The 12,986-nt window shown below is 39.1% G+C and overlaps 1 protein-coding gene across 5 annotated transcripts in view; it reads right to left on the reverse strand.

Annotated features, from left to right (window-relative positions):
- si:ch73-181d5.4 (uncharacterized) overlaps window positions 1–11,666 on the reverse strand; it is a 32,120-nt gene extending 20,454 nt beyond the window's left edge. The window contains exons 1-7 of one of the 5 annotated variants that reach the window (XM_006796493.3): window positions 11,571–11,666; window positions 8,180–8,264; window positions 8,015–8,096; window positions 6,765–7,926; window positions 6,417–6,648; window positions 5,956–6,249; window positions 5,631–5,805 (exon numbers count right to left, since the gene is read on the reverse strand). In XM_006796493.3, the coding sequence (XP_006796556.2) occupies window positions 5,631–5,805; window positions 5,956–6,249; window positions 6,417–6,648; window positions 6,765–7,926; window positions 8,015–8,063 (1,912 nt within the window). In that variant the 5' untranslated portion in view covers window positions 8,064–8,096; window positions 8,180–8,264; window positions 11,571–11,666. The other 4 variants (XM_006796492.3, XM_035910140.2, XM_087834344.1 and 1 more) reach the window with 4 other exon arrangements.
- Between the last annotated feature and the right edge of the window lie 1,320 nt (window positions 11,667–12,986).

Consider the following 12,986-nt stretch of genomic DNA (forward strand, 5'->3'; position numbering starts at 1 on the left):
AACAGCTACACTACACACCATAAGGTTGCAGCTTGGTGCTCAACCTGAAAACAGTGAAGTCTGAGGACATATAGCTATAATTTTCACACATGCAGCGCAGCTCCCAAACTTTTCTCGACACAGCCCGACAGAGGTGGATGGGAGAATGCACATAAATGTCCAGCACAGCTGGATTGAACATAAATTTTCTTCAGCCTGCCAGCTCCCTTTCCAAAGTCTGTGTGATGTCTGATTGCAGGCAGGTGAAAATGGCACAGGCAACGATTAAATGCAGTCACAGTTTGTGAGTGGGTGTCATGTTTGTGTACACCATTCCCCGGCAGCTCCTTCGTCCAAACCAAGCAGAATATTTTCAGAAGTGAGAAAGCATGAAGCAAACTATGACTATACATGAAGCCTGCTGTGTGCTACTTATGAATAAAGGATAACTTTGGATAATATTTGGACCTCGTTCTCCTGAAACTGTCTGGGCAACATGTGTGGTAATATCCTAAGAAATACTGTGGGGGAAAATGCTTGCATGGCCGTATGTTATCCAGAAAATCTCAGCGGGATTTCACAACTAATCATTCAGGTATTCAGGTATATGAAAGCATTAGTCATGTGCAAGCTCTATGAATACGAAATATCTGGTATTCATGCTTACTTTGTGACATGTGTTCAGTGGAGTGGGCAGAAAGTTGGATACTGGTTTGGGAAGTTTGGAAAAGTAAGAAATATACTCTAAGCAAGAGCTTCACTCAGATAACGTCTGATACAATTCATTACCATCATCACAAAAATCATGACACCCATCGAATCACTCATCCATCACATCATATGTGTGCGCAGCTACACAATCAATTGAAAAGCTATAATTACTAATTAAAGACTTCTTCAATCAGAAAAGTTATTCAGGGAAATATTATTACATACTCTTAACGGTTACGAGTGTAAAGAATGGATGGAGACCACAGACCTTGTCCCTTCCTGCAACTCCAAACTGATCATAATCCAACAAGGCTTTGCATGTTCAGCTTCATTGGTTTTGTCATGTGTGACAAGATGCGCTATGACACAAGTATGACACGGACTACTGCAGCAGACCACTCAACTCCATCAGAGATTTGCCAAATCCATTTGTACAAGAAAAATAAAGCAGGTAGAGAATTTTTTTATCCAGATGCAGTCACTGCTCTAAATCAAGACTAATTACAGCAATGTACTATAGCATTTTTTGTCTTTGTAGTCATAATGATCTTCAACCGAAAGAGTTCGATTTATTGTATGAATGTTGTTTTATTTATTGCTTATTTTCATAGTGTGTACTATTTTAGAGGCACCTACAGAAGTAGCACGTCTATTCGATGTATTTTATTCCAATTCTAAAAGGAATTCCAATTCTAAAATTTTTAACTTAAGAAATATATGTTAAAATGGATTTTTATGCTTTGTTGTTTTCCCTGCCTACTGAGCAATAAACTTGAGACAGAACCTGTTGTAAATAGCAAACTTTTTGCGATGAATATGGTCTTAGGTCAAGTTCATCAAATGTGTGATAAACGCTGCTCAAGATAAATAAATAAAAAATCATAGCTGGTCACATTTTGGTTCTGTATTGTTTCCTTTGGTGTTTTAAGAACTATTCTTTTTTTCTATGAATGTATCTGTGTGAAAACAGACTCTTCAGACACCCAAACTACAGACCCTTTCTCTCCTTTTTTTTCATTTTAACATAGCCATGCACTGACTTCCAGCAGTACAGAAAAACTTCTTTAAAGCATTTTGGCTCTAACACAGAACTTTAATCTCTTTCCAAAACAGAAATAAAAGAATTATCAATACACAAAGCAATACTACTGTTCAGCGTACAGACACTAGACTATTTTGCCTGCTTTTGAGAGTGTTTGTGAAACATTATGCGGTTTAATTTGCTTGGTAGAGCACTATGCATTTTTCAGAGCAGTGCTAAAATTCCAAAAAAAAAAAAAGGGATACGAATGATCACCTTTTTGGATTGGTGTATCTGAGAGCAAAAATGCTAACTTGCTGTTCCATGTACTGTATCACCAATAATGAAAACTAATGGAACACAGATGGAAAACCTGATCTGATTTCATTTACTATCCAAACATTCCATCACTGTTCTGCAACTATGAAGAGGTTCAACGTCCATGAACCATGCTTTGCAATAACATGCTCTTTCTTTTGCTTGTTAGGTTACATGAAAGAGGTTACATCTTTCTGAAAGGTGCAGATGCTTATTGAGGGGACAGCTAGAAATGCAATTTGTTATATATACACTGATGTAAAAGAAATTCTGCATACCAAGTGGGAACAAAGAAAAAAGTTTTGTCTTCTAATTTAGGAGTACCAATATAATTAATATGATTAGAAACCACAGCGAGAGATCCCTGAGAGTACTTTGATGGTGGGCAGGGGAAATCCTCAACAAGCTCCTCCTTACACAAAGGTAAAAGCCATATGAGTTCAACGTTCCATTTCTGAGTTGGCTCATGTTGCAGCAATGGAATTCTGCAGAATATCATCACATTAAGTGATACCACAGTTCAACAGGTCATAATTGGCTGCTGCCATCACAATCACCCTGAGGAAAAACTGGTGAAAAATGATGTCTCAGCCTGCATCGCTGTCTGATCTCTATCCCACTGAGACACTGTGTGGCACAGAACAAAAGCTGGAGATATGACTCCGAACCATCAGCTTTTGCCAGAATTGTGCCAGTGATCACACAGCTCCACACATTAAGAGGCTCCATGAGGCATTAAGCAGTGGCTACCACAGGTGATCAACCAGGTTTCTGATGGGCTGCTGGGTAGCTACTGTAAATTGAGTCCATGTTTTCAAGAAACTTACTGTTTTGATCTCTTGAGTTGTTTTGTGTGTTTGTGCAAGTGTGTAGAGTAGACTTCCTTTGCCATCAGTATATATGCGGGCTTAAATTTCATACTCCCATCTTTCTCCCTCTTTTACCCATTTATATCTTTCAAAATGTGAGAAAGACATGATATTGTTATCTTGTGATAAAAAGACTATTTTAATCTCGACATTTGTTGTTTTCACCTTTGTGTTTTTTAGTCTGTTGAGTAATTTTGCAAAATTTTAATTTTGACAGTCCAGTCAAGTTGGGCCAGAGCCCAAAGTTCACGAAATTAGGGCAGTATTGTTGTTAATGTGTATAAAATTGTAAAGAAATATGGTTTGTATATGTTTGAAAGAGCAAAAAAAGACTGTAGGGATTTAAAATTTTAAGTTAAATGTGGGATAACATGGCCTAAGTAAGGCTATTTAACACTACGAATGTACCAGGTTTAAAAAAAAAAAAAATATATATATATATATATATATATATATACACACCTCTTTCATTCCCAGTTTGTGTGTGTGTGTGTGTGTGTGTGTGTGTGCGTGCATTGTGAAGTATTTTTTCTTCATTTGCAGCAGTGTGAAGACTTTTCTCAGAGGAATGGAGCCTTTTGCTGACAGTGGCCAGCTGACACATCAAAATCTTCATGAATCCTTCAGTCCCCTCCTCCTCTTCCTCCTCCATACCAGCTGCAGCGTCTCTATTGATTCCAAATCCTATCCAACTTAAGGCTGGTGTGTCTGTGGAATGACTGATCCAAGAGTGTGTGCTTGTGGTTGTTTGTGTGTTGACGACTGAAGGCATTGGAAATTGGAAAAATAAAGTTTTCCTTGAAATACCCAAAACGTTGCGCAACAGTGAGACAGAGAGGTTTTCAACTTGTGTATGTGTATTTAACACAAAGGTAGATTATGCTCCAATGTTGACTGCCCACAAAATAAACCAGGAAGATGCTGCATGTTGGAGGAATCAGACCAATGTCTGAAAGCAAAATGCATCCTTATGGCAGGGTGGCTGGAATATTAAGGCACTTCTTTGAACAGACGATCAACTTTGAGAAAATTATAACATCTGGGCACTTGAGACATCATTATGAGGACTTCACAAAGCCAGTGTACTTGATGGCATTGTGGAGCAGTGTGTGATTGATGGTTTAATGTGGTTTGATGTGTAGGAGATTTAGTTTAATACATGTAAACCAAGGGATACCAAAAACCGGAATGTTTAATGTTATCTACGGTCAAACCAGCAGCAGGACAGCTGCAGCAGGTCTATACAGTGTTTGAACTGCGGTCTTGAAAAGAGGTCTGCTTTTTTACAGGAGCTGGAAAACATGCATGTAATTTAGATGAGTGTATCCTAACTTGTGAAATAGTAAACAATCAACCCTTACATCCACCATCATATGTTGGCTGCATTTGATTTGAGAAGAACTTGTATAACTAGAGCTAAATTATTTCAGAAACCAAAACCTTTCATTACTTTGATTTAGTTTTGAACGAGTATTTTTTATCCATTTAAAATTTCTTTCTGTCTAAGACTTAACCTTGTTAAGAAAAAGTTCTGCATAAATAAAGTTTCTCATTATTATTCAATACAGAAAAAAACATACTGAAAAAATAAAGCCTCATATCAATTTTCATAAAAACAAGCTTTTGGGCAAAGACCTAAAGGAATGTCATATATAGTGTGGAATAAAATATATGCAATGTAGTGTTTAATGTATGTTGCAATGCACCGTATTACTGTTATAAGTTGACGTCGGTCTTGTTGAATGCTGATTTTGGTAAGATGACTTATCCATTGCACTTGTCTTCTAACAATCTTCTAACTGAATATAAAGAACTAAAGATGTTTTATACACTAGCAAAATGTTGGAATAAATTAAAACCGAAATATATACTGATTTTGTGACATTAAACTGACATTGGAGCCAAAATTTCACATGAATCCCATAGTTTTAAAATTGAGTATGCATTTTTTCTTTATACTCCCTTATATGTAACCATCAATCAATTACAGAATCATATATTGTGATTCTAAAAAACAAATCTCATAACAACGTCATTATACTGCATGGCCAGACATCTATAATGGAAACTTTCAGTTTCTGATGCTACTACTTGTTATATTTGAATTTTAGAGAGTATAATGAAAACAGAATACACAAGAGTGCTTAAATTATTAAATAATGAGTAATGCTGTGAATATGGGAGCTCCATGCTAGAGCTAAGCATTACTGTACGTTTTATGTGCTGTTTCGTCCATCAATTTAACAGAAAGTATTTCTTAAGGAGCCCTTTGCGTCACAATAGATATTTTGTTTGTAGAGATCATCCCAACAATAACTTGGTTCCAGCTTGCATTCATATAGTTTTACATTTGCAAAAGGTTTAGACAAAGATCAAAGCATTGTTTGAACACAGTCACCAAGCGCAGCTGTGTGTTGCTCATTTAGGGATTTTTGTTATGACACGGTTTTTATATGCTTGTGCTTCGGTAAGACTGGCATTCTGACTTGTCAAGATTGTTTCACGAGAACATCTGTGCTACTGCAACTGAACAGGGGAATTATAAAAGTGAAAATACTTACCCACTGCTGACCCCTGCTATGAACCAGGGAATAAGTAAAAATGTGTGTGTGTGCGCACATTGCAAATTCTACTGATTCAAAAGGGGAAGGTAAATCTGTAATTCCAAAACAGGCACTTTGTGCATGATGTGTAAACTGCTTGAATGTGTGTGAGTATAGAATGATACATACACGCTGTGTGTAAGTTTGATGCTGGTGTGGAGGTAGCCTGAGCTTCTGTGAGACTGGGGTCACAGATGACAGGAGATGCAGCCGCCTCCTGCTCACCATCATCCTCCTTTTTCTCCTCCTCACCTCGCTCAGCTTTTTCTGCTAGCCTCTTTGATGTCCGACTTGACCTTTGAGCCTATGATTGAAATGTTTACATAGGGTGAAAAAATACGATTTTTCAGTTGCTGAAACTAACTACCTGAAACTATAGAAATGACCCCAAGATGAAAATCTGTTACCCACACACCTCAATACTCTTCTCAGTCTGCAAGCTAATTTTTCTTACCTTTGCAGCAGGTCTTGACATGGAAGCTTTTCTCTGTGCCCGTCCTTTGGATTTGGGCACCTTAGGGCCAGAGAGTGTCTTCATAGTGACAGCAGCATGCTGAAGGATGCAGTCATTGCCACAGTAAACAGAATCTGGTAGTGCTTGTTTAGAGCAACCAGGTCCGATGCACAAGGGAAGAGAGCTATCCATCTCAGGCTCAGGTTCAGCTTCAGGTTGAGCATCAGGGTCTGGCCTTGCTTCAATAGCCTGCTCTTGCTCCTCCTCCTCCGTTTCCTCCTCTACCAGCACAGTCTGCTGAAAACAGATGTTCATCTTAAATCCAGAGAGCCAACTTTCTTCATGAAGATTATCTATCGCACGTATGTGGTCACATAGGAATGAAAGAAAATGCTAAAGGTTTTGTAAATGAAGGCGATGGGCAGTGTAAAGATTGATGACAACCCAAATTAAATTCAAACCTTAACTGCTCGCTGGTCCTCTTGTGCTTCTTCAACAGCAGGACTTTGTGTCAAGCATTCAGGAAAGCTAAGCTCGGGATCTGGCTGAGGGTGAGACTCAGACTGGCTTTGTTTCTTTATAGTGCAAGGCGGGCAGACGTACTCTTGCATACTCTGACGGCCTTGCGTCTCACTGACACCGACGCATTCACCGTGGAACCACTCCTGGCAGCTGTCACAGCAGATCATAAACCTTTAAAAAGCAGTGAATAGATAATAGGAAGTGAAAATGGTACACAGCTGAACTATGCAAATCGTCCGAAAGAACAGCTCAGCCTAAGAAATCAGTTACTACATATAAACATGTACCTCTTATCTTGTTTCTGTCTGCAGATGCAGAACAGAGCATTTGAGTCATATCCTTCATTGTGTGATATCCTTGAAAACTCTTCTGTATTTTTAGCATCTTTCTTCTCCTCCTCCTCTGGCACTTCATCAAACTGACCGGGAGTTAGCTCAGGAATCTGATCAAAGTCACTGTCTATGATCATGCAGTCTGAGTTTGATTGCTGAGCAGGACTTAGGGCTGTATCAAAGAGAGCAGCCGAACCCTCTTTTTCAGGAGGACTTTGTGGATCAGTTTCTTTTTCCACTTCTTGTAAATGCTGTTGCTCAGCTAAACTAATCAGCACCACATCATCATCACTGTCCTTATCATCTGCAATGGTTGACTGAAACTCCACAGCCCTCCCCTTTCCTCTACCCCTCCCTCTACCTTTGCCCCTACCTCTTCCTCTACCTCTCCCCTTTCCTCTGGCCTTTCCCTTTCCTCCTTTCCCTCCTCTAGCTTTCGAGTCCTCCTGTCTGCTATTAGAAGCCAGCTGTTCCTTAATCTGTAACAATGTCATTTCATCACTATCCTCTTCGTGACTTGAGATTAAAACCACATCATGGATCTCTTCTCCCTCTGCATTGCCAGAAGCAACTGGCTGTGCAATCTCCATGTCATCAATGTTATCAGCCATCTCAGTTTCATCTATAGCCTGTGGATTAGGAGACTCAATGGCTTCAGTGGCTTCTAAAATGTCAGGAACTGCCAGTTCATCTGACATTGTTAGTGACAGGCCCTCACTGCCCCCAAGCAGTGTGAAGGCAGTGTGGAAAGCAGACCCAAAATCCTGCCATAAGCTGGGATCAAGGCTGCCTCCTGCAGAAGTTTCTGAACCAGTTTTGCTATTCTCAGAGACAGGTGAGGATGGGGCAGACCACTGAAGTTCATCAATAACACTCCTTGCTGTACGAGTAGCCTTCTGGGTGGTGGGGGTCTCTGTAGCGGTCTGGGCTGCTGTTTGGTTGGTCCGACGATTTCTGCCTCGTCGAACAATTGGAGGACTGTTGGTTAGGTCTCCAACCTCCTCCATGAACTCCCTTCTTGCAATGGTTGTTCGTCGAAACCCCCAAGACTTTCTAACCTGTGACAAGGTCGGCCTAACACTTGACTCGGCCTCTTCTGAGGGCATCTGCCGTTCGTCTGCAGATAAACAGAAAGAAATTGATTTAACAAAAAAAAGAAGCAACACCCACTTTTCACCTTTAGGCAACTGGCAGGCTGATTGTACCTGAATTATTATTATCATCAGCAACACTGCTGTTGTCCATCATGTCCATGCTGACATTTAAAGGAAGCCACGCTGTTCAAACCTACAAGATCCTTTTAGTTAGTGTCTGTAAACTATGTTCACAATTCACTAAGTTAAACAAGAAATAAAACGGAAAACATGTACCTGTGCAAACTGTATGCAGACAGCTGCAAACACCAAATGTGTTTAGGGTGTGTAAAGAGTCATCCCAATGTTTCTTGCTGTGAACCTGTAAAAATCATGGATGGAGAAAAAACCCAAACCAATCTACATTAGAGACAGGTGATTTAAAAAAATATGCAAAAAACAATTTAGTTAAAAAGCTCAATTCGATTTGTTGTTTTGCAATGAAACAGCACTGCAATAAACTCCACATCACAGAGCTTATTCATTAGCACCACAGACAGTTTCAACACTGAGGATTTAAAAGGATTTCTGATAGCCTGTATTAACTTTAGCTCCTGACCAGCTAATGGGCCTCTTTGACATGAACTCCTACTCAATACTCTGATTGCATCTTAATTTATGAAAGTGAGCAATGGAAGCCTTACAAAGTCTCACCATGCAATGTTCATGTATAATTTTTAACACAAGTCTAAACCTCATGCAGTTGCCTTAAAAGATAGGCAGTTACAAGATTGTGTTTATGCATCTATCTCCTTGAACTTTATGCACCTTGATTTGGAGCAACAACATGTGGGGAAAACCACTCTTCACCAATATTTGTTCACCTTGTAGTAACATTACAATGCATGACATGTTGCTTAAACACAAATACTGTTTTGATGTGTATACACACTTCCAAGCTCACTTGCACAGTGGTCTCCATGACTGTTGTGGTATGTCTGAACAAACCATGAGGGTCACCAATTTATGAATTGAAAAATGTTAAAAGTCGTGTAAAAGTTTTCCCATGACTCAATAAAAGACCTAATAGTGTATATAACTACCTTTAGTTAGTTAGTGGAAGCAATTTTCTGTATGACTTTATCAGTTTCTCACATCATTGTGGAGAAACTTTGGACCTCTCTTCTTTACAATGTTTAAGTTCACTCAGGTTTACAGACATTCTTTAATGTACTGATCTCCTAAAGAATCGCCACAGCATTTCAGTCAAGCTGAGGTCTGGATTTTGACTGGGCCATTGCAACACCATGTTTCTGTATTTCTTGTAACCATTCTGTTGTAGGTTTGCTGGTGTGTTTGGGGTCCTTGTCCTGTTGCATGACCCAATGTCAGCCAACCTTTTGCTGACAAACAGAAGGCCTCAATTTTGAGTCCAAGTACTGTGGTATATAGAAGAGTTCATGGTTGACTCAATGACTGCAAGGTCCCCAGGTCCTAAGGCTGCAAAACAACCCCAATTCCTCATCCCTCCACTGCTGTGATTCACAGTGGGTATGAGGAATTTGTGCTTACATGTCAGCATAGTCTTGGAGTTTGTTCTAATGCAATTTTGTAAACCTAAGCTTTGCTGCCATGACTTTTATAAAGAAATAGACTTTCTCTCGGCAACCCTTCCAAATAAGTCATACTTAAATCATTTCTAATTGTACTGTTATGAACATTTAACATATTGAGGCCTTTAGAGTGTGAGATGTAGCTCTCATTTTTTTTCTTTGGGCATTGCATTGCTTGAGCATTTCTTTGAGCATGTCTTGATGTATGCTCAATCATCCAGAAAAAAAAGAAAGAAATGCTGACATTCAAAGGAAGCCACGCTGTTCAAACCCAGAAGAAATCCCAAACAGTTGTAGCGTTTTCAGTGGAAGATACGTTTTCAGTCTCAGCCTGAAGAAGTCACATGAGTGAAGAAATGTTTTTTACATCCAGATGAACAGAATCAACATTTAGGATTTCTTTGAGCACTGACCTTAAAGTGATTTTGCATGGACATCCACTTCTGGTACTGTGTTAACATGATAATGATCAGTTAATCAAGTGTATGTTTTTTAGCACCACCTGGCTTCTCCTTACCCTCTTAATTTTTATGAAAACATTAAGGGAGTACTTAGTTTTTCACAGGACTGTATAGAGTCCGCTTTCTTTTTCACATGACTGCATTCCATGCCTGACATGAGCATTTGTTCACTATACACTTAATTACATGGATCTCTCCAACATCAGACACTTTCAAAACCCCTTTGAAAACCCTTTATTTCCTTTTGCTTTTAAACCAGACTGAGTTACTTTTTTATCTGTCCTGCTTTCATCATGTTTTTTCACTTTGTGTTTTCTTTTTTTCCCAATCTCTTACCCATATCCCATAACCACATCATTTTCTGGAACTTTGGTCAGCAAGTGTTTTTAAAATGTGCTTAGAAATAAATCTGACTTCACAACTTACAGTCAGCCAATCAAATCAACCTATAGTTTAACTGTGAAACAACTGGATTTGATTTTTTAACAATGCCAACATTGGGCTTAATCCATCTGACGCGCAAAGATGTCAGTACATTTACTCAAGCACCGTACAAGTGCTTTCTTTGCACTGCATTTAAGTGTTTTTCACTTCTGAATTGGGTGTATGTGGAAAATGTACATGAAATAATGATATTTTACAATTCAGCTTAAATACAATTTGTAGCAAAATCTGTACTTTTTGCTCAAGTAGATTTGTTGGAAGGTTACAGATACCTTTAAGCTAAGATAAGGTAAGATTAAACCACATAACACACAATCATGTTAACAATATCTTTGAATCGTTTTCGGAGTTTTAAATAGAAACAAACTGCATATTAATAACTATATAATTTAACAAACTGTAGGATACAGTTATAAAAAGAGGGGTGAAATGTTGTTTAATGTGTATAATTTATCACCTTACCCTTTGTATTTTTGAGGATTTAACTTGTATTAAGCCTTCCCATACTGCCACAGTAAAGGAAAAGATGTTTGCATTTTTCACAGCACTGCACGTCTGTAAACACATGCTGTGTCCCTGTTTTGCTTCGTAGACAAATTACTATGTTGAGTTTAAAATTCAGCTCGGCTGAAGTCTGCATTAACAGTTTATGAGATGCACCTCGCAGAGACGTTTATGGTGATGAAATTCACAGTTCATTTTCACTGTGGTTAATTTCTAAGCTCTACTTGCTGCTAATGTTACCCGGTGCAACCAGCTGCTGTGTTCACTGATGCTTCACATTGCAAAACTGGCCTGCTAGGAGCGATACGTTTATGCAAAAACTCAGCAAAGAGTGGCTGGGAACTCCATAATGTTCCTGTACTCCAAATGAAACCACAGCACGTACTAATTTAACTGCCACACCTAATTCAGTTGTAAAACCGCAAACGAAACGTCCTTGCCCTGAAACCCCGCAAACACTCACAAGTTATTCTATAAAGGTAAAAGAGAGGCGTCTTCTATGTGGTGGCGACGACATTGTTCTCTGCAGCTAGCGTAGCTAAAGCTAAACTTAAGCTTCTAAATCACCTGTTAATAAATACTCTACGCAGCAGCGCTACGTCTCATTAGCGATACCGACTACAAAATTAAATGCTGAACGGCCGTACACAGACACGGAAATCATACCTTCGATGTAATTTATATATTTTCCAGCTATGGTTTGAGTCGCTCGGCAACCTAGCTAGTACCCACAGCACAGCCTTCCATTTTCTGGACCTTTTCTGCAACATACTCTCGCGAGAAGTATTCGCATGGCGAGCGACGTGGTTTCTTCTTCGTCAGACCACGTGACTTTCGCGCATTGCTTTGTGGGTACCCGTGGCAACAAAATCAAAACACTGCATCAAGCGCTAGTATTTACAGCACCGGTAATCATTAATTCTGCGGTTTTAATGCCTACTTGCATTTTATTTGCCCCAAAACAGTTATGTACAAAACGACGGAGAACACGGCAGGTCTGTACAAAGACAGACTTGAGGAAAAGGCAAAAAAGGACAACGAAAAAAATCTAATGAGTGAAACGGTTAGACATATACGAGCATACAGAGTGGAGTAAGGACGTTAGTGTGCTGCCCAACTTTCATCACGCACATATTTATTATTATATGGTCCTAAGTTTTAGTGCATACACTCACAAAATGTTTAGTAACTTAAGATCCCTGCAACAAGCCCAGGTCCAGTTTACTTTGGTGATTTGGACTATTCCATTTCACAGCTGTTGTTAATTTTTTTCCCTTTATCTCATGTACAGGCCAACGCAATCTATTTATCGTTTCAGGTTGTAGTATTACACAACATTTTCAGATCTAATAGAAAAAAATTTGAGTGTTTCGTAATTGATTCAATTTATTGTCTTTATTTATAACTGGCATTATTGTTTCTTTCTATTATACAATCTTTCAAGAAAGAGGCAAAATTGTATTCCATTATGCTTTTTAAGCTGCTTCAGTAAAAAAACAAATCAACAATGCAAAAAAAAAAAACATTGCAAAACAACATACTGGAAAACAGTTATTCATCACTTGATTGCTTCAATACAACACCTGGGCACATATATGCGGGACTTTTCGCATATTTTTTTGCATACTATATTTGTTTTGATATCGCTCTCTCTCTTAACCGATCAAATCTCGCTGTGGTAGCAGCTTTACACTCGGTATGACCCAGGTTGATAGAGGGTGCCCAGTCTGGATCGCATTCCAGCATTTTGTAGGTTGGTTTTCCTACAAAACACAACAAACATTATCCCGCAAAGCCACAGTGAATGCAGCATAGGGTGGAAATGCTTGGAGCAGACTAACATGTAAGCTGGAGTGTTCGGGAACGTTATATTTGGTCTTGGAATGGCTGCAATCCAGGCCATCCGTCGGCTCTTTGTTACTTCGGAAACACGGCTTAAACAATTTCTCCTCCACGACGTAATCCGATAATAACCGATCTCTTTACCCGTAGGCGTCCCGTGGTTGTCATGCGACCGGTTACTGCAGTTAATAATACAACAGCTTCTTGCCATTATTTGTGTTTCTTTTTATCGTTGTGTGA

The sequence above is a fragment of the Neolamprologus brichardi genome, chromosome 20, assembly GCF_056152115.1.
Source record: "Neolamprologus brichardi isolate AB-2024 chromosome 20, ASM5615211v1, whole genome shotgun sequence".
Classification (NCBI taxonomy): Eukaryota; Metazoa; Chordata; class Actinopteri; order Cichliformes; family Cichlidae; genus Neolamprologus; species Neolamprologus brichardi.